The 21,927-nt window shown below is 48.0% G+C and overlaps 3 protein-coding genes across 3 annotated transcripts; all 3 read right to left on the bottom strand.

Annotated features, from left to right (window-relative positions):
• Positions 1 to 147: 147 nt before the first annotated feature.
• On the bottom strand, positions 148 to 4,253 carry svopl (SVOP-like). The gene is made up of 16 exons (XM_047022606.1): positions 3,982 to 4,253; positions 3,390 to 3,502; positions 3,172 to 3,263; positions 2,982 to 3,080; positions 2,713 to 2,784; positions 2,457 to 2,581; positions 2,288 to 2,351; positions 2,064 to 2,189; positions 1,820 to 1,948; positions 1,627 to 1,700; positions 1,313 to 1,509; positions 993 to 1,104; positions 786 to 867; positions 583 to 672; positions 324 to 437; positions 148 to 237 (listed from the first exon to the last, which is right to left on the bottom strand). Exons 2-16 carry the CDS (start codon positions 3,499 to 3,501, stop codon positions 226 to 228), a joined length of 1,500 nt encoding a protein of 499 aa, XP_046878562.1. The 5' UTR covers position 3,502; positions 3,982 to 4,253; the 3' UTR covers positions 148 to 225.
• A 2,923-nt stretch (positions 4,254 to 7,176) lies between these two features.
• Positions 7,177 to 16,506, bottom strand: si:dkeyp-27e10.3 (UPF0606 protein KIAA1549). Its single transcript, XM_047022604.1, has 21 exons — positions 16,461 to 16,506; positions 13,485 to 14,807; positions 13,111 to 13,193; positions 12,830 to 12,998; positions 12,597 to 12,727; positions 12,300 to 12,486; positions 12,110 to 12,169; positions 11,869 to 12,020; positions 11,520 to 11,697; positions 11,121 to 11,305; positions 10,622 to 10,827; positions 10,406 to 10,533; positions 9,941 to 9,955; positions 9,637 to 9,839; positions 9,300 to 9,535; positions 8,906 to 9,053; positions 8,535 to 8,831; positions 8,258 to 8,310; positions 7,989 to 8,122; positions 7,727 to 7,884; positions 7,177 to 7,607 (listed from the first exon to the last, which is right to left on the bottom strand). Exons 1-21 carry the CDS (start codon positions 16,498 to 16,500, stop codon positions 7,383 to 7,385), a joined length of 4,311 nt encoding a protein of 1,436 aa, XP_046878560.1. The 5' UTR covers positions 16,501 to 16,506; the 3' UTR covers positions 7,177 to 7,382.
• Positions 16,507 to 18,050: 1,544 nt separating this feature from the next.
• Positions 18,051 to 21,902, bottom strand: parp12b (poly (ADP-ribose) polymerase family, member 12b). The gene is made up of 8 exons (XM_047022670.1): positions 21,481 to 21,902; positions 21,024 to 21,159; positions 19,744 to 20,005; positions 19,509 to 19,604; positions 19,262 to 19,388; positions 18,999 to 19,167; positions 18,735 to 18,855; positions 18,051 to 18,570 (listed from the first exon to the last, which is right to left on the bottom strand). The coding sequence occupies exons 1-8, from the start codon at positions 21,807 to 21,809 to the stop codon at positions 18,470 to 18,472; spliced, it is 1,341 nt and encodes a 446-aa protein (XP_046878626.1). The 5' UTR covers positions 21,810 to 21,902; the 3' UTR covers positions 18,051 to 18,469.
• Between the last annotated feature and the right edge of the window lie 25 nt (positions 21,903 to 21,927).

A 21,927-nucleotide genomic window follows, 5' to 3' on the forward strand; every position in this document is an offset into this window, starting at 1 on the left:
ACCCTCCCTCAGCCTGGATGAGTTGAAGCTCACACTAAGCCATAGATTTTAGTGATGTCATCGGCAGCTTGTCCCCCTGTACCTGACATGAAAGGGTTCCACCCAGTGGTGAAAGGTGAGACTGCATTTTAAGGGTATTGTATCCCATTCATTCTCCAATTAATCAAGACACACATTTTTTTTAAGAGTTTTATGTGTATAAAATGTACAAAGTTTTATTCAAAATCAGGATTCTTGCTGTGAAAGAAAAGAAAAGAAAATGATTAAGTCAAGAAATGAGCCACAGAATGATTAAGACAGTGTGGGGCGGGTGACCATCTCACCAAAAGTGCTCTTCCCTTAGTCTCTATGGGTAGTAAAAATGCTCCAATGCCACACAGGACACAAGCAATAGCAAAAGGTAACAGGGCCAACATCACTGACTCTGACATCAGTACCTGCAACACACACACACACACAAACACACGCACACACACTGGTACTCAACTCTAACGATGACCAAATGACAAGACACAAACCACACAGAGCCTGGTGATGATCTCACTAAACACACCCCAGAACAGACACACACAGCCCACATACCTGTGCGATGAAGGGGGCGATCATCCCACCTATACGACTGAAAGAGGTGCAGAAGCCCATCCCCAGAGAGCGAGCTGCTGTGGGGTAAACCTGGGGGAGGGGGGGGAGGGAGGGAGGGGTGTATTAAATACATACACACACTCCTGACACAATATTTGATGAATTACGGCAAGTAGAGGAAAATACAAAAATAACCCACACACCTCGGCAGTGTAAATATAAACCACGTTGAAATTCATAGAGACAAGAGACCTGAGCAAAAACAACAAAACGGTGAATCCAACCCTGGAGAGAAACGAGAGAAAAGAATCAGATCCAGAAGGCTCAAATGAACAGACTGGGAAGGATGCCATAACAATGATGACGACATGGATTCAGCGAAGGGGGCGTGTCCAGTGTGAATGGCGTACATGGTGGTGCAGACGTTGACTAGCATGAAGAGCATGGCCGCCAGCAGCAGCAGCACCACCATGCAGATCCTGCGCCCAAACAGATGCAACATCATGATGTTCAGAGGGATGACTGGAGGGACAGAGGGAGGGGAAGAGGGGGAGGAAGAGAGAGGGAAAGAGGGGTTAGGGTTAGAAGTAAAGATTAGACAAATAAGAAATGTAATCAAATAAACCTAAATACAGATGTGCAGCTCCTCTTCACGACACACACACACACGCCCTGCAATGTCCCCTCACGACACACACACACACGCGCCCTGCCATTTCCCCTCACTCACGAGCAATCTCGCCCAGGCAGCTGATGAGGAGGGTCTCGTAATCCGATTGGGCAAAAGAGACGCAGTAGCACAGCTCCCCCTGCAGGCGGTGCTTGACCTGGTGATCTGCTGAGGCGTCTGTTACACACAGCAGGTTCTTCTCCAGCAGCTCAGAGCTGCTCAGCACCGAGCCGTAGTAAGTGAAGGACGCCACAAACCTGGGGGGGGATGGACACACACAAAGACCAAAACAAGCATGAGTCAGGCGTGGAACCATGTTGTGACATTCCGTTTGCCTGGAGGAGGAAGTGGAAGGTGGAGGAGCAGGGTGTTACCATGAGAACCAGAGCAGCAGTGAGGTCCTCCTGTACATCGGGCTGACCAGAAGGCGCCAACTGCCCCTCTCTTTCTGAAACACACGCAAAACACAGGGTTATTCCAACACCTGTCTCTCTCTCTCTCCCTTTCCCCCCTCTCCCTTTATGTATCTCTGCGACTCTCCCCCCGTCCTCCCCTCTCTCTCCTCACCACCAGAGGTTCCACCAGCACGCCCGGTGGTAAGGAGGATCGGTTCATCTTGGCGATGCGCTGAAGGGTCTCCACAGCGGCCTTCACGTTCCCCGCGGACACGTTGTAGCGGGCAGACTCCGGGATATACTACACACCGAGAGGGGAAAACACCACACTTAACAATATGACAACAGCGAGTCGAAGAAACCGCTGATAGGGAGTTCACAGTATTCAAAAAGCTGAGAGTGGGGAGGCTGGTCACCCGGAAGAGAAGGAGGAGGAAGACGCTGGGGGTGACAGAGAGTCGGATCATCCAGCGCCAGCCCAGCGTGGGGACCACAGTCATCCCCAGGAAGATGATGAGCATGGAGCCTAACATCCAGAAGATCTGTGGGTGAACAAAAGGCCGAGAGCTGTGACTGTCATGATAATAACGATGACAATGATGAGGAGGGCGGAGTCGGTGACAGGTCAATGAGGACTCACGGTGGCCAGTGGGAGCAGGGAGGATCTGTACTTGGCAGGAATGAACTCTGTTTTTAAGACAAACCTAAAATGAAGAGATTGATTTTAGTCATATGTGTGGTTTGTTTGTTTGTGTATGTATAGATAAATGTATTAGTTGAGTGTGTGTGTGTGTACGTGTGTGTCTCACCCCTGAGAGACCCCAGCCACACCACAGCCCACCATGACCCGCAGGAAGATGAACCAGCCGTAGGAGGGAGCGAACGAGGTGAGTAGGGAGAAGTAAGCACTCCACACAAAGCCCCCAAACACCACCTACACAGAACACAACCCCCCCCCCCCCCCCCATTACTGACAGTGTCAAACGCAGAGAAATTTATACATTCAAATACCTCCCCTCTCTTGGCCATTACTCTATGAACTACTGTGACATATTAAAGACCAACCTTCCAGCGTCCATATTGGTCAGCCACATATCCACTAAGCACACCACACACCATGAATCCTAGAAACACCATCTGACAGAGAAAAAGAGACATAGAAAAAGAGAGAAAGAGAAAGACAGAGAGCGAGAGAGAGACAGAGAGCGAGAGAGAGAGAGAGAGAGAGAGAGAGAGAGAGAGAGAGGAGGGATTATATATTTAGAGGTGTGACAGGTAAGGCAGGCATCATGTCATATCCATTAAGCTTGATGTTCATTGGTAGACTTTCTCACCATGGAGACCAGAGCCACCTGCCAATCCTTCAGTTGCCACTCACAGCGGATCTCAGGAGACACCACAGCCAACAACATGATCTCCATAGCCTCCAGTATCTACAGCACACACACCATGTATCTAAGACACTTGTGAAGCGCATGCACTGTCTTTCACAAATGAAAAACTGACAGACATAGACACACTCACTGTGGCACTGCCCATGATGAGAAACAGCAGAACGTGGAAGCGACCAAAGCCTATGGTCTCCACTGCATCCTCCACACTGTATGTCTGGAGTCCTGAGGAACACAAGAAGACAGCCCAGTGTATCCCCACCTGAACACACAGTGCATACTACATACTACACTTGAAGACTTCCTGCTTTACTTCTTCTTTTACCAAATAAGATTTTTAAAGCGTCTTACCATTGACCTTGATGTTGGGCTTGAAGGTTGGGTTATCCTCCACTTCCACATCCTGAAGCTCAATGGCACTGACCAGCTGAGTCTTCGAGGACCGTCTGCTTAAGCTACCCATACTGCAACATCCAAATGAAAAAAACATTAATGGCAAGTTCCAACACATCCTAATTATGATAACAACTCTAGTGCAACAGCAGTTTGTATTGATTATGAATTAGGGAGGATATACAAACGATATACAAAGTGAGTTCTGGAATTATAAAATAAATTAACTGCATAAATAATGATGATGTGGATTTTTTGTTTCTCCGTCAGACGTCCACTTTGGAATGGTAATTGATGGTTATCCGTAGACTACCTGTTGGCTCGCTAGTCCCGACAGATTACCAGATTGGTTCTCTAATTTACAACGCTTTGTAATATCAGAGTAACTTTAAACTTTAGATATGCATGGTTAAAGTCATTCTATAGTACTAAACATAAAAATAGTTCTTCTCGACTTCGTTCACACGCATGACCCAAAGGTAGCCCATATAATTCGGCAAGTTTTTTCTCAACTAAGTAAAACCGAATACTTTCACAAAATGACTCTTACCTTGCCGTGGAAATATGTTCTTTCTCACTGGTTGGTATGTCCGTCGTTGACAATATGCATGCATTCTTTCTGTATCTTTATTTTGTGTGATTCATGGCTGGATTGTTGTTGTACAGAAGTCACTTCAATAGTGCTCCGCAGGCACATTGAAACAGGTGTATCAGGAAGTGACATCGTCACAAGTGTCATACGAGAAACCCGCCTAACAACCTTCCAACAAACCTACTAGCTGACCTTCGAGTATCATTGACACCACCCCGCAACAGCTCAATTTAACTGTAGGCTATGTCAATTGTCTGTTATGTTTGCGGAAGAAAATGCGAGGTTTTAATTATTTGATTGCTGGTGAGGGCGGAGAAGCAGAATACAAAGGTTCAACAGAGGGAAAAGTGGAATGTGTGGCTTAGGTTGACCATTATATTGAGAGATAAAGCAAAAATAAACAGTAAGGTCATAGCCCATTACTGCCGAAAGTCAGTCATAGAGCCACGGTCCTGTAACCGAAACCTCTGCAGAATTTACCGATTAGCAACTCCACAGTTGCTGTAACCCAAAATGCATTTACCATTAACATCAGACATTTAGATATGTAATTACAAGTTATTAGACACTGTCTTGGGTTTTAACACAATTCTTTAATGTCTGTTAAACATCATCCAGATTCTACATACCAAAGGGATGCAGCTCACAGATAGAGGGTGGGGAAGGAAGGGGAAGAAGAAAGAGGAAGACAGGGAGATGGAAACAGGTGGGTGTAGTCAGGAAGGTTTATGTCAGACAATGGGAGGGTCAATAACACACCTGTGTGGCTGCTCTTGTAAACAGCCCTGGGTGGGGCCTACTGGCCCTCTCTCAGAAGTGAACAATAACATTTATCCTCTGGAGAAACAGGATATTAATAGGAAGGTGATATCACAGGAGAAAACACACACACACGTTATCTGTGAAAACCCTGGTTTAAGACCAGCATAGGACTGAGAGGCTGTACATCCCAATTGCTCAGGGAGGCTCACAGATCTAAAAAACACAGAACTATGAAAGCATGTCTAGAAAACAGAGATCTATGAAACATTCAGGAAATGCTGAGGCCTGCAGCTGCTTCAAGCCCAATGTTTGAAGAAAAATGCAAACCCTGTCTTCTTCAAACAGGAAATACTGTTTATCTGGAGGGTGTGTATTTTCAATGGATGGCAGTGTGTGTGTGTGCTTGTCCTGTAGGTGAGCCCCAGTGTCTGTTGGGTGTGAGATGCTGTTGAATACAGAACAGCCATTGTATAGTCCACTGCCTCCTTCATACAGAAGAAAAGGAGATCCATTATAGCAATAGCACCACGTGATTCTGCACAGTCCCACCTGTGACTCCACTGGCATGGTTTAATGTCTGATTGACAGGTGCAGAGTCCAATCAAGAAGGTAATAATCCCATCAGATGAGGACTTCTGGCTCAGGATTGGAGTGTGTTGGCCTCTCTCCTGGAGGAATCTTTTACCCAACATCCATTTTGCAAACACAGATAAAATTGTCATTTATGTTTTCTTAAATACATTGTATGATCCACTTTAATTTTAAATTTATATATTATAATATCCATTTTCATTTAGATTCAAAAATATCATTTGGGAATGAAAAACAAGAGAAACAATGACCCTTACAGCCTACTGTATGTTATGTCTTTTCTACTGCTTGATATTCACTATGTACTCATATGTGCTTGGATGGATCAGGTTTAAATGGCACTGTTACACTACTAACTCTTTGCTCACTCTTTACCAATGTGTCATGACACTTCACTTTGTTTAAACACGTGTTTTTGCAGCATGCCTTAAGACAACATTGACTGGCACATCACTATTAGCTAAAGCCTCAAACTGAGACAACATGCTGAAGAAAGAGCAAAGAGCAGGGACGGGCAAATCTTCTCTCTCTTCCGCAAACCCATACATTACTTACCACCAGACCTAAGCCATTACAATAACACAACAGTGAAAACAGCCAATGAGCAATACTGACAACCAGCCATGCAGCCATCCATGTGGCCAGCAGATGGAGACAAAGCACATTTTAGAATCAACAACCTGTTTGTTTGAATGACTTCTTTTCCTCGTCTCCTCTTCTCAGTGGATGAGGAGAGGAAGCTATTCAAGAGAATAGAAAGCAGCATAAAACTGTGTAATCCCCACAGAATAACACTAATTGTCAAGTGAGGCAAGGTTTTGGAAGTTGCCACACCTTGCCTACAACAACATGCATCAATTTTGAAAGAAAATTCAAAATTCATAGGTATTTGCACCGATTGAAAAGCTTGTTCGGTTATGCAGCTCTTCCTGACAGCAGAACACTCAGTGGCTGACAACCATCTTGAAATCTTAATATTCAACCTGACCCTCTACAGAACTTGCCTCTGACAGCCTTCATGTGGAGGGAGCGCTGATGTCATTGGTAGACGCTACACAATGGTGGTGGATTAAACTAGTTGACCCCAAAGAACGTAGAGTATTTTACATGAGTCAGAGTGATGAACTCTAAATGACAATATATTTATATATATATTATAATTTCTCTTTTTCTTCGTTAACATTAACACAAACACAGGAGCAAGCAGCTATGCTAAGCATTGTCCCCCAAGCGAGACAAAACTATATTGCCAGCTCCAACGCAAGAGCGAGCGCAAACACAATTATAAGAATACAACCATATAAAGCCCAAACAGTATTTTGGTCAGTTTTTTTTGTTCAAAATAAAGTTAAAAATAAAGTTAGTTTAAGTGTACTTTCATGGCAAGGAAAATAAGTAACATTTTAATACTCCATTAGTAATTCACATTTATATTGTGCTCATTGGATTTATATATCTTTTCATATAGATTTTATACTTATATATTTTTTTCCCTCTGTATGTATACTGTATTCAAGTCCCCCATGCCCAAGACAAAATATTCTTTCGACAGTGCATGACCTTACCAATATGGCTGATGAATGAAGACCTCACCAACAGGGCTGATGACCATGTGCTGAAGGCAATGCGTGGTTAATGACAGGAGACATGAGGCTGGCGTTTAGCACCATGGGAAGTCAGGAGGGGAGGTTTGGCCCCTCCCACAGGAAGCACTTGAATGATTCTGAAGAAACCAAACTCTGTTCAGTGACAAACTGAGGTGTGCAATGAAGAACAGTGGCTGAAAGTGAAGAGAACCCTGTTTAAGTACCACATCTTAAGAGAGGAGGAATGGTGTCTGTTTCAGAGACAATCAAGATTTGTTCCGATTGGAGTCCAGACTAGATTGGGCATTGCGGTTCAGACCAGTCCAGACCTGTTGTTGGTCCAACTGACCATGACAGTTTGGGTGTTGCTGTGATTCTGACCAGTTCTAAAGGTCCTGGTTCCCATTGACCCAGACCAACTTAGGGATAACTGGTGACAACTACTTGTTTCTGGGCAAGTCTACGGAGCTCCTCTCTGATGGCCTTGATGAGAGAGGCGGAGCTATGGGCTGAGGGGGAGGCGTCGTCAGGGGGGTACTCTGGTGTGGGCGGGGCTAGGTGCAGTGGAGGAGCTGAGGGGTCCCGCAACGACGAACTGGGCATCTGGAACACGGAGGAGGAAGTGAACTCAGGGAACGACAGCACCTGGACAGAGAGAAAGAAAGAAAGACAGGAAGGTTGTCATCAAACTTCAGCCGTTCACATTTCAGCCTCTATGTTTGCGGCCCCACACGGTGTGTCCAGGCTCCATGCGGTGGACTCACACTCTCCCTGCTGATGGCTCCTGGTCTAGAGAGGTCCTGGTCTGAGTGTTGCTGGTTCCAGCTGGAGCCCGTGGGCCCAGACACGCTGCGGCCCACCCCGGGATATGCACTGATCCGGCTCGACAGACCCACCTGCGTCAGGTGGTGGAGCTGGGCTCCTGGGCGACACACACATCAATACATGATCAATATATCAATACAATCATTGATAAGATCCTGCAACATATACTGTACACACACACACACATGCAGTGTGCTTTACCTGTGCTGCCTCCTACAGGACGTGGCCTGGAGGAGGAGGGGGGGTCGTCATACTGCCCCCTGTTGGAATACACCGACTCCTGCGGCAGTTGTTGCTCTCCAGCAGTAATGTACCCCCCGGAGCCTAGGCCCTGGCTGCAACACACACACACAAGATGTACCTGGTCAGGATAAGATGGCACAAGAAGATCTGACAAAAGCTCCTTTGAGCACTTTACAAAACAGCGAATGAAAATCCACCCAGCATGACGTTCTTGTGTTGGTCCTCACCTATGCAACAGGCCTTGGACTGACGATGGAGACATCCCTAACTCAGCATATCTCTGAACAGACAAGGAAAGAGAGGGAACCGATCAGTCCAAAAAGACCAGAAGAAAGGACAAATGGTGTAGAAAGAGATAAATATAATGAAAATGTATTCCGCTCTCCTTTAAAGCATTTAAATGAGATTTAAGAATACTATCTTTCCGCTTGTGCATGTTCATAGTGGTGTGGATGGAGGGACAACAACAACTGGGTTGACAGTGTCCCCCAGCATCAGTCTCACCGCAGAGAAGGGGCTGTGAGTGGGGACCGCTGGGTAGGAGGAGGAGCCCCACTGTCGTGCCGAGCGGTTCTGAGGGGAGGGGCTTGGCAGGGCAGGGCTGACCCCTGTGACCCCGGCACTGCCCTGGGAGGACGGTGACACCAGGGCGAATGCGTCGTCCAATAGGGAGTGCATCTGCTGCCGCGCCTCCTCGATGGAGGGCTGGGGCGGCACGTAGGGAGGGGGCGGGGGGGCAGAGTCAAACACCTCATCGTTAGGGGAGGGGCTTCCGTGGTCTGGGGGGAGGTCTGGATCCGACTGAATGAGAGAAAAGGAGTTAGTATGTGTGTATGTCTTTGGGGACATGACCGCTGCCCATGCGTGTGTCTTACCATGTAGGCCACATTGTTAAGTCCTGGGTATTTCCTGTAGGTGGCGGTGTGGTCAGACAGCAGACCGTCTCTGTCTGTCAGTCTGTCTGTGTCAGGGAGACTGCCGTTCCCCCGTTGGCTCCTTCGCCCTCGAGGAGAGCGCCTCCCCCTGGCAGAGCAGAGCAACACGGGTAAGGGTGGGTTACATAGTGGGCAGTAGTGGGCTGTAGTCTATCCTAGGTCTATGATCTCACAGTCATATCTATAATATCAATAATAATCTTTTTGACTGTACATATACCATAAAAACCAAAAAGCCTGGCCCAATAGGGTGGTGAATAAGGGTCACGGTTGGGAGGATGATGGTGAGATGTGGGGGTTCAAAGTGACCATGTGATCTGGGACAACTCCTCACCTCCTCCTGGAGTCGGAGGGTGTGGGCGGCGAGGGGGAGTCGGCCTGCAGGATGCAGTCCATGTGGTCGTGGGCGGAGCTGTAGAGACGCTGCACCGGCCCCCCATGTTCCTCGCCGTCCCCAAAGGCATCCAGGATGTCGTCCATAGAAGGGAACTCACACTGGCCCCGCCTCTTAGCCCGCTGACGCAGCTTGTTCCTGTGGTGTTCAATCTCAGACTTGTGCCTCAGGGCGACCTGCACACACACACACAAACACACACAGTAGAGATCATGATGTGAATACTGTATGCGTGTCTCTGTGACTCAGGGCAGTGTGTATGTGTGTGTATACTCACCTCTGTGCTGACTCGCTCTGTGAGGGAGGGGCTTTGCGACTGTGTGTGTTGCGGGGGGCTGGGCCGAGGCTGCATGGCGATGAGCTGGACCTTGTTGGCTTGGCGCTTGTGGCCGTCGGACGAACCGCGAGACAGACGGTCCACGTGGTCAAAGATGGAGGAGGAGGAGAGCAGCTCATCTGGCCCGCTGCCAGAGGGGGGGACTGGGGGAGAGAGGAGGTGGAGGCGGGGGTGGAAGGTAAATCACAGTAACCAGAAGGCAGGAATCACATGCTGGCTAAAACTGTGTTGAATGATGTCTTACCCATTTTGTTCCTCCCTGTAAAAGAGAAAGAAAGGAGGGAAGAGAGAGAGCGATGGATGGAGAGTGAAGAAAAAGTAGAATAAATAAATAATAATTGATTGCTTGGCAAAATTTGACAGACGTTTTTTCTGAGAATAGACTTTGTCTCCATATGCTGTCTCTCCCACTCGAAACCGTGTCTCCACCTCCCCCACTCCTCTACTCTGTTGTGGTCTCCCTCTGCCAATCCATCCTGCAGTCTCTCTCTTCCATCTCTCTCTCTGTTCTCTCTTAGATGCAGCTCCTTTAATCAGCTGTTCTCCTGCTGAGTCAGCAGACAGCCCACTCAAGGATGGACACACGCACCTTTCTCTCTCACGCAGACACACACACACACACTCTCTCACCTGACTCTCTACCTTTCCGCAATCTTATCATTTGCATTTTAGCAGAGTCACTGCAAAGACAGAGGCTAGTGTTTCATACCATTTTTAGGTGTCTTCCTGTGTTGTTTGGCTTCACTTGGTGTGGCCACAGGCCTTGTACTCTCCTCCGCCGACTCCCTTCCACTCGATTGGTCACTGCCTAACGAATCTCCATCTGATGGCGAGAGCCTGACCAATCAAAGACAAGAACAGACATAGGTATGCTTGCTTGTGTAAATGTGTGTGAGTGTGTGTACCTTGAGGGTGTCTGACTAACCTCCCTCTACGACGACTGTGGCGGCCCGCCTTGGTGGAGGAGCCCTTGGATTTGGGCGTGTTCAAGTCCCCGCCCTCAGAGGGTGTGACCTCTTTGATGGGTGCCGGGAGGGCTCCCGGCTCCTGGATGACCATTATGTCATCCTTACTGTGCTGGCCCAGATGCAGCTTGGCAAAGTCAAAGCCTTTTACACTGGGAGCCTGGAGCTGGAGAGAGACCCAAGCATCAATGACATGTACATGTGTCCGTATGTTTGTACATCACTGTGTGTCAGGTAGCTGAGCGGTTAGGGAAGCGGGCTAGTAATCTGAAGGTTGCCAGTTTGATTCCCGGCCATGCCCAATGACGTTGTGTCCTTGGGCAAGGCACTTCATCCTACTTGCCTCGGGGGGAATATCCCTGTACTTACTGTAAGTCGCACTGGATAAACGCGTCTGCTAAATGACTAAATGTGACAGTGTGTGTGTGTGTTTGTGTGTGTGTCTCAGTTCCCCCTGACCTTTTGTCTTTGCTGGATGGTGTTTATGGCGTCAGGCTGGAACTCTAGCTTCTCTGAGCCACACAGCTTCCAGTAGAGGATGATGATGATGAAGATGGCCAGCAGCACAGGCACCACCACCCCCACGATCAGCCAGACACTGCTGCTCTGGGTCTCAGAGGGCGGCACGGTGATGGTCTCCACAGCTGCAACACACCCACACACACACATCAGGATTAGGAGCAATTCACTTCAAAGCAGTAAATCACTTGAGCAGAAATACACTAAATATGGATTATAAATGACCTAAACACAAATATGTTCATTTCCTGCTCATATTCATCGCATACGTCACGTGACCGTCACATGACGTTAAACACCCTCCCACACACACAATCCTTATCCAGCACACACACTCACGCTGGGCAAGGGGTCTCTGGACACGGTGGCCCAGTACGATGGCAGCTCTCTGGAGGTCGAGGCGGTTCAGGGTGGCAGCTGTGACATCAGCAGGCAGCCTCTCTCCCCCAGGCCCCTCCACAAAGTACAACACCTCCAGGGGGCGCTCCTGCCCAGACAGCCGGGCCACGCGCACCACCTGGGGACCACATCACAGCACGATGAGCGCTGCCATCCCACTCCTTCAGCAGATGCTTTTAATCCAAAGCGACGAACAAAAGTGCATCAGATCTGTAAGGGATGTAATACAAGCGTATTCCTGCAGTGTGTGTGAGAGTGAGGCCACGTGTGTGCGCGTGTGTGTGTCGACCTGTATGCTGTTGTTGCCCACTGCCGTAGCTCTCTTCCAGCGCCGTCTAATCCCCTCCCCCAGCCCTTCCTCCAGCAGCAGCGCCAGTCGTCTCTCCACACGAGCTTTGAAGCTCTTCTCGGTAACCATCTGCTCCTGCACGCCCAGTAGCACTAAAATAAACGCACATAAAAACCCTTCAGCTTCCCCTCCCGCCCACTCCTTCTGGGCTGCAGCCAAAGGGTGGAGGAGGAGGTCTCACCTGTGCGAACCCAGGTGGAGCGTAGATGGTGAGAGATGTTTAGCTCTGGGTAGTGGAATGCTACAGACAGACAGACACACACACACACAGTCGGAGAAGAAGAGAGTGAGACAGACTTAAGTGACACACTTCACCGGGTAATTACTGTCTGTTTCAGCGTGCGTTCATTTTGAGGGGGGGTGCGGCTTACGTTCAGCAATCTGCAGCGCCGGGAAACCCAGGTAGAAGCTGAACTCCACCATGCTGAGCTTCCTCAAATGGTCACTGACCTCCGACCCCAGCAGGTAGCCCCGCCCGTCGCGCATAGTAAAGGTGATGTCCACTGGAACCTTCTGCTCACCCACTGGCTTGACCATTCCCATGGTGATGTTAAGGAGCTGTAGCGCACACACACACACACACACACACAAACAGGCATGCGTCAGATCCTGTGACAGGTCTATGATACGGGCGATGCGTAGGAAGCATTGGTACACCGTGTGTTCACCTGCACGATGACGTTGCCCAGCTCATGTGAGCGCCTCCGTGTCTCTGTGTAGGCCATCAGGAGTCCTCTCTCCACACGCTCACTGAAGTTGCACACACGCACATCCACGTGGCTGGGCACAAACTGCAGCACTGCAACATCCAACCAAACACAGACACACACACTCATTACATTATGGCATGGACAGCTACATATGATTTAACTGGACACAAACACACACAGGTGTTTCCTACCTGAGTGGATCTGGTATTTGTAGTCTGGTACAGTGTAAAGGGGAGAAATTGCAGGAATGGGGGAGGAGCTGCGAGATGATTGGCGCAGAGCGTTGATGACGGACATGGCGGTGAAAATGATAGGCCCCGCCACGGCACGAAAGGCAAAACTGGACTGAGTTCTCAGGAACTGGTGGAGAGAAGAGAAGGAGAGGTGGAGGTAGAGTGGTTGTCTTTGAGCCCTATTAAGAGGTCAGCATGCTGACCATGTGAAGGGCTGTGTATTGTTGAGGAGTGTGTACCTGTAGCTCCACTGAGCGGTTGAACTCTCTCTTTAAGATGTCTCTCACCTGGCCAAACCCTACAGTGGAGCCTTTGGGCATGACTACAAGAAAGAATGATTAGGTTTATCAACAACTTTACTTGTGTTGACCCAGACTTTAAATCGATTGCAAGAATATAAGATGTACAGGTCCAAGCAGAAAAAAAAGGATCCTCCAGAAGAAGTACTCTGGGTAAAAACGGAGTTCTGTAACAACTTCCATGCTAAGATGCTACTTTTAGATTTTGTCTATCTTAAATTTGAATGAGATAATGAATCGTGAAAACTGAAAGACTATATATTAAAGTACAAAGAAAAGATTTGGTAAGGTGAGATCTTGTGGCACCATCTTACCCACTCTGACCAGGTACATCTCTGGCTTGGTGACATTGCACAGGTACTGTCTTCCAGGAGGGGTCAGCACCACTCGAGGGGTGGACACTGCCGGGGTCCTGGTCACACTTAGAGTTGTGGTGGAAACAGTTGTGGTAGTTGTTGCCTTGGTGGTCGTGGGCCGGGTGCTGGGAGCCCTGGTTACAGGCGGGGTCTTGACCGTGATGGCTCCTCTCTCCCCAAAGTCCCGGCCTGGCGGTCTCCCCGGGGCATCAGGCCAAGTGGGGGGCCGTGGGGGGGCCTTACTGGTGGTGTTGGAGGGGGGACGTGGGGTGTGTTTTCCCGGGGTAGATGGATGGTCTCTGGGCCTTGGGGCAGAGGGCTGGGCAGGCCCTTTAGTGGCAGACCTATCAGGAGGAGTGGGGATACCTGGCCCCCGAAAGGGGGTGGGAGAGAGGTCCAGAGGAGGGGTGGGCCCTACTGAGGGGACTGGGGGCTGCTTGGGCTCCTGGCCTGGAGTGGGATGGGAGCCAGGGGAGGATGGAGAGGGATGGCCGTGTGTGTGGGTATGAGAGTGTGTGTGTGTGGTAGTGGCAGTGGGCCTGATGGCAGGTTTAGAGGTGGTCTGGTTGACAGTGTCCAAGTCTGGAGGCATAGGTTCTCTACCTCTGCCTCTGTGTCTTTCTCTCTCTCGTTCCAGCTCTCTGTGCCTCTCCTCCTCTCTCTCGCGGGCCAGGAGGTTGGTGTAGTACTCCAGACTGTTCATGTCAGGCAACAGCAGCTCTGTGGGTTCCAGGGGCAGCATGTCCTCCAGGTCATAGTCCTCTTCATCCCAGGACGGGTCGGGCTGGGCCGGGCGGGTGGGGAAACCGCCCTTCAGGGGGGTTGTGGGGACGGAGGAGGATGGGAAGAGCGAGGAGAGCGGGAGGGTGGGTCGAGAAGGAAAGGAGATGTCGTAAGAATCCTTGTCGTCGGGGTCATACGTGTGGCTGGGTAGGGGCGTGGCCAGAGCCGGCTCCTCTCCGTCGGGGACCATGAAGGACAGGGTTTCCAGGTAGTCCCCAGAACCCCAGGACTCCTCCAGGGAGGGGGAGTGGTCCCATGGCGGGGGAGGCGTGAGGGTGGGCTGGGCGTACGGGGGAAGGGGAGGGGGGTGGCTGGGGGACAGAAGGTCAGGGGGTCTCAAGAGGAGGTGGATGCCCTGAGCACCTGAGTCCGACTCGTCTGCTGACCCTACACCGTCGTTACCATGGTACCCGGTCTCTTCAGGGCGGCCAGCTCGTGGACGTCGAGAAGAAGGTAGATGTGATGAGGGCTGTGCCGTCCTGTTGGTGCCCACCCCACCTGCGGAGAGAGCAGACAGATCCATAGGGTCCGTGGGTGTGGGTGTGTGGTGTGTATGTACAGTAATGAAAGCTGCAGGCTCTGCTGCACCCCTGCTGACTATAGAGAGACCTAGATGGGGGAGGGGGAGATGGCTGAGCGGTTAGGGAGTCGGGCTATTAATCAGACGGTTGTTGGTTCGATTCCTGGCTGTGAAAAATGTTGTTGTGTCCTTGGGCAAGGAACTTCACCCGACTTGCCTTGGGGAATGTAACTGTAAGTCGCTCTGGATAAGAGCGTCTGCTAAATGACTAAATGTAAATGTAATGTAGATGAGGCTGATCTCCGTAGGCAGAACAATGAGCACACAAGAGTGATCACAGACATGCCAAATATTTTTCCCAATAACATGTTTGTTACTCAATTCTACACCTTTAGCAGAGAGGACCAAAAACATCATACATGAAAGACATTTACATTTCTAAAAAGGAGCATCTGTTTCAAAAGCAGTCTACTTACAAATTCATGACATGGATGCACTTTTTAATGCATCTGGCAACAATGCAGCTACTGTAATGTATTCTTCATGTCTGAAATCAACATTATTACATGCTGTAGGTTGTGTTTTTGTCTTAACACACGCACTGCCAAGCTTATACCGGATACGTCAATGTTTAATTACAGATGTACTCCAGAGGGGGTAACTTGACTATAACAGATTACACAGAGTACACCCTCTACCATTTTTCAAATACTTATTTCTTTATCCATCCATCAATTTGTTCTCTCTCTCCGCCCCCACCCTTCCATTCACCCCCCTTTCTCGGTCACAGGCCGTAGCCTACAGTAAATTACAGCACACGGCATCATCCTTTTCCTAGCCTCGACTCTTTCATCATTGTGCGCTCTTTGCCGTTGCCGTGGTGACGCGGTGCTTTGCGGCAGCGTCACGTGCTTTGTAGCGGCGGGCTCATTGGTATGCCAGAGACAAGGCTCTGAGGCACTCCAGCCAACAGCACACAGGATCGGTACACACACATGCACACACACACACACATATATTCATTACACTGACACAGAGAGAGTAAGTGGGAAAGAGATAGTGAAAGGGAAGGGGCAAAAGGCATATAATGATGTAGAGGAGGAACAGATTTGGAGTGAGAGACAGATAAAGAGCGAGAGATCAGACTTGAGATTGGCCTTCTAAGACAGAGCACACAGCACATTCAGTAAATGCCAAGGTTGATGACAACATTTGATCACAATGATCAAATCTGAGATGCATCCCCAGAACCAGCTTTGGCCTCTAACACTCAATAGCCATGGCTCCCCATGTGTGTGTGTGTGTGTTTGTGTGCGTGTGTGTGTGTGTGTGTGTGCACATAATGTGTGTAGGTGTGTGAAGGAGACTCAGTCTGAATAAGGAATGACTGTGTGGAGATTCTCTCTCCATCTGCCCCTGACAGCTCCTGAGTCAGAGACAGAGGAGTGAAGAATGGAGGAGTGAAAAAAGAACAGACTGCTACTGTACCTATCAAAGGGGACAGACAGAAACAGGAAGTGGATGTATGGGTATGAAAGTGCCTTAACCAGGTCCAAATTCAAGATACCTGGCAGACTAGCTCCCCTGTATGTCAGTGACCCTGTAGAAACGATCTAATCTACGTCACTTACCTGCAACAGGTGTGCTGGAAGTCGCCATGGAAACCAACATGCTTGCAGCAAGAAGAAGCACAGTAGTGCGCAGGCACGTAGAGGTTTTTTGGTACATCCTTGATCCCGCGCTTGCCGGTTTCAGAGTCTCCATGGCATGCGAGTCACATTAGGCCTTTACATTCACGGGACACCATCCTTCTTCTCTTCAGTGGGCCACCGGTTTGCACCCATAACTTCCTGATCTTGGTCGGTTAGACGGCCCTGTTTAAGAATAAGAGCATTGTGGATAGGCTACAAACGTCCAGTTTATTTTTACACTACTGAAGCAGAAAGGCCGCTAACGTCCATCTAGTCTCACCGCTGGCTGCGTCTTACATTGACGGCTGGCTGACTGACCCCATTACTGGGAATAGCCTATATCTGCCAACATTTCTCACCATCACATTCTGGGAATAAAGCGGATGTGTGCTAGACGTTTTGGGATATAAAAACTATGAAATAACGATACGTAGGTTAATTGCTTCAATGTTGGCAATACAATATCGGTCATGACACAATTTCAATTTCAGAAGATTCCTGTAGCATAGGTTACTTAACATAAATTGATCCGAAGCGTACGAACATTTTAAGAGTGCTTGAAAATGATTTGGTTGTATCTACATTATGGTATTAAGGATGAAAAGGGCGGCAAGCGCGAGCAGTTCATAGCGTGCATATGAGAACATATGACCAGACTATAGAGCAAAAACCATAAATGAGGCTACACAAATAACGACATTAAAGACAGGATACATACCAAGTGACCCTACATATGGCAGATTCGTTTTGAATGATTAGTTACCGTTTAAAATCTTTCATATTCCTATTTTACATGATATATTTGATATAATAGAGCCTACCTGCCATCCTGGAGATGCGGCGGTAAGGACGCGTCACACCTCTCCCAGCTTCACGTTGCCGCGCGAGGCGCGCTCGCGTTCCATGCCGAAAGAACCCAAATTATGATACCGCAGCTGGGAATCAAATTCTGCTTTATAATAAATTCAGAGGAATTGTCATCGGTAGCCTATTTAACGAAGGGGATCTCATTTCAGCTGATGTATGGCGTCCATGCACGCCGCACTGTTCCTACACATTGTTACGCTGTAACGTCATTGATGGAGCGCAACCCCAGAAAGAACTAGTGGTGAAAATTCCATGAATCGAGGCTCATCAACACCCACTACACACAAATCCTTGAACAGGAAAATGTCAAGTAATCGTTCGAGTAACGTTTGATTCTGTTCAGTACATTGCACGTCATGGATCTCAATATTAACTAAACAGCCATACCGGTTTTTCATAGGGAAACCGGGCAAATACAAAACGTTGGACGAATTTGCAGCAAAACGTTTTCTGCCCCGCCCCTATTTCAAAATTAGTGCCACCCAGATAACAGACAATTGGTTAGGAACCTAGCATCCAGATAACTGCACATAATGTGTTTTTTGAGCAAACGCTGAACACATATGCTTATTTAAAATATTCAATTCAAACATTACGAGAAAAACAACCAAGTTTGAGTGCCCACAGTATCAACCAGACAATACAACATCAGAACAACTGAGATGTATTTTACATTTTATTCAGGTATCCTCATTATACACACACAGACAGTATCCTCGAAGCGAATCATAGATCTTTATCTTAATATAAATTAATGCTGCACCACAAATCTACAGATTACAGCTACCCATTGTATATTTTGACGGAACTAAACACATGTCGCTGACTCTTCGAATGGTATAGGTTGCCTCCTGAACAGACAATCTGATCTCAACAAAGCTGGTAAAGTCAATTGGCACAGTTGTGTGAGTGACTGCATATTCAGATTCAGATTTGGGTGAATAGACAGTTAGTGGGGTGACTGTCACTCTCACCAACTCATCCATATTCAGCAGCCAAAGTGAAGGCAGTCATTCATTAATCCACTAACAGATCTATCTATTCTTCCCCTTTTTTGTCCATCCATCGTGCTTGCCCTCCCTCTACCGTGCCGTCTTGTTCTCCACCTCGGTGACAGAGACGAAGCGAGGGCGGCGGCGAACCCTCCTCTTGGTGTTGTGTTTGGGGTTTCTCTGGTACATGTCTGCAAGGACGAGGACAAGAGAGGGAGGGAGGGGTTTAGAGATCAGCCTCTGTCAGGTTTGATCTATAAACATAGCTGAGATCATATATATTTAAATTATGCTTTGTCTGTTTATTTACATAACTGTACACTTATTCACTTGTGGTTGAGGAGTGTATCATTACCTTGGAAACTAAGATAGTACTGTCGATGGCCTTTCATGACAGTGACCTCGGCCAAGCTGTCTGCCAGGTAAGCCTCTTCCAGATCCCGGGACGAGACTGATGTCACGCGCTGCTTATCGTCCTGACCACAATCCAACATTAACTATTAATAATAATAATGTGTTCATGTATAACATGTCAAACCTGCAACTATAGCTCAGTATTTTACTGTGTAACACCACTCAAAGACAAAAGCAAACTCTCTGAGAAGGTTGGAGAACTTACAGGTTGTCCATACTCAATCCAGTTTTCATGGTCACCCTTGTAGTACCACCGCCACTCCGTGGTAAGTATGTAGTGTGCCGGCTTCATCACCGTGGAAACCGTAGATTGACGCCGCACAGGTTCCGACTCCCTCGTCATGCTCAGGAAGTCCACTGGCCGAGAACCCAGACTGCAGAAACAAATAACGTAACATTAGCAGTAAGGTCACATTTCAACAGAGGGTAAACAGTTGACATTCCTAGTGGAGGGAGTTGACCTCTGACCTGTGAGTGTTGCGGGGGTCACAGTAGGCTCTCTCGATGTCCTCCATGCGTCTCAGGTCCCTCCAACAAGTACCGTCGAACACCTCCCACTTATAAGGCAGGTTGAAGTGCACGCGGATACACTGGTCTGGGGGAAAATAACACATTACAAACTCCTTTAATACACATACATGCATGTGCATGCACACACACACACACAAACAAACACTACATCGATGGAAGGAGAGAGAGGAAAAGGTGAGTTCACCCTGAAACCGGCAGTTTCTACGAATGAAGTGAAGGCAGATTTCAGTCTTCTCCTCTCCTGTTCGAATTACAGGTCTGGGGATCTCAGCTATATGCTCTGTCATAGACAGAAATAAACACAGTTCTATTGAAATACACCCATTACATACATTTGATTACGAATTCAAAGAGATATCTTAAACATTAGAGGACACTTCGAAACACTTAACGCCGTATGCACAAAGTAAACAACATACCTCTTGGGACCTGGGGTGCAGGTGTAGTGAGTTGGTAGATGTTCTGGTAGATGAAGGGCAGGTCGTGGACAATGTCACCACTGAGGCCCCTTTCTTCCAGCATGCGGCGGCCATGTTGGTCGATGACGTGTTGGCGTTTACACTTGTGCCCAAACATGCAGTCGCCTTGCACAAAGTGCATACACATGTGCACCTTAGTGCAGCTGCCTCTGAAGGTGCAGGCACCATGCGGCCCAGACCCCTTGTTGTAGTGAGAGCACACCTGACAGGACAGAGCACAGGGCAGTGTCAGTCAACATCCCCATGGCAACGCATCTATACACACACACACACACACACACACACACACAGTCAACCATAGGCCACTTAGGTGCCTTTAGGAGGCTTTTGTAAAGAGACAAAAAAAATCAAACCTTACACACCAAAGCATTCTACTTTACCTCTCTGGAAACGGAAATTCCTCAGGAAAAAATCTCATCAACAGAGTACGTTTTAATATTTTTGTTGTTTTGTTTTTATTTGGATTTGTTATTTCGCTTTTGTTTCTTTTCTTTTTTTTTCTTTTTTTTTTTATAACAAACATTTCCTTAGGTCCAAAGTGGTTTGTCTTCTTCCTCCCAGCGACCAGAGGAACTGAATGGCTGATCTTCACCCATACTGGGCTTAGGACAGAAGCATTTTGGGGATTTTACTTTTTTTCCCCCATTTTAAACTTTGTACCCCGTGCGAGTTATTGTTTTAGACTTGTCTGACAATACATTATGATGGAAGTTTCCACATCTCCATTTTGTTGCATGTGAATGAAGCTGGTCCTCATTTTCAGAGGTGCCATCCAATCAGTATGCAGGCTTCCCTTCTTACTGGAACTGAACCTAACTTTTAACATCTCAAGAAATCCTGCACACAAGAGGAAATAGGCTATTCCTGCCCTAGCCTCGAGAGACAGAGGGAGAGAGAGCACTAGAGAGAGCATGAGAGTCGAGTTTCTAAACAAAGTGTACACCCGAATACTGCTAAACTTGCAGAGAAGAGCGACACACAACAGCTGAAGCACCTGCAATGCAGAAATGTCCCACATTTACAAAGGAGGTCAAACTGAATAGATTCAAAGAACAAAAGAGACAACCAAAGCATTTGTAGTCAACAAAACAAAATTGGCCTTGCTACTTCCTGCTAGGGCTCTTACTGTCTGAGAGAAACATTTACTGGTACAGGACCATGTTAGGACTTTGGTAGGGAATAATGGGAGTCAGAAACAGTGTTTTGAACTTGAGTGTTACCTCAGGCAACAGGGTGGGGTCATTTTGCAGTAGTAGCAGGAAAAGTTCTTCTTCGTGCAGCTCGTGCAGGGTGCACTCTCTCAGCAGGGGGTAGTTATGCTCCGAACGCACGTCATGAGAGAACTTACAAGGCTTCCTGGTGAGAGAACAGGGGGGAACACAATGACCGCAGACAGAAGTGTGAACGTGAACGAGGGGCCTGTGAATGTGCTGTGCATGTGCTGGATGTCTAGTTAGGATTACAAAATGTCATGCCATTTGCATGGGTCAACCAAATTTACTATCTGGTGATAATAAAAGGAAGGTAATCTGGTAGGTTAAACGAATACATTCATCGATACTGGGCTACCAACTGACCAAACAACAACACCGTGGAAGGGGGCGTGGGCCGTTCAGTAGACGGACTTGCTTTGGCCAATTTATAACTTCCAGGTTGTATTGAGGGCAGTACCCTTACCTGCCTTTCCCGTATCTGCAGTTCCCATAAACAAAATATTTGCACAGGTGAAGTTCTGGGCAATTTGGGCATTCTTGTTTAGTATAATTTCTGCAAAGTCTCAGAGACGTTTTTGCGACAATCGTGCAGTCCGTCCCCCATTCGTCTGTCTGCTCTATGTTCCTAACCACCAGGAATCGAGGGCACTTCTTCACGATGTACCAAAAGTCGTCCTCGGTAATGTCGAAACGCTGTAGCACCTTTCGGTGCAACTGTAGGAGGACCATGGATCCTTTGTTGCTACATAATACACTAGTCGCATAATGAATTACTCTGGCATAGCTTGACATTTTGGTAGCTTGGTTGCTAGCAAGCTAAGCTATCTATCATCAACCTGTCCCTTTAAGAATAGCGGAAGCTGCCGCAACAACAGCCGACAGATGAGTGTTTCTCATTTCTTCCACTTGA

This window comes from Hypomesus transpacificus, chromosome 7, assembly GCF_021917145.1.
Source record: "Hypomesus transpacificus isolate Combined female chromosome 7, fHypTra1, whole genome shotgun sequence".
Lineage (NCBI taxonomy): Eukaryota > Metazoa > Chordata > Actinopteri > Osmeriformes > Osmeridae > Hypomesus > Hypomesus transpacificus.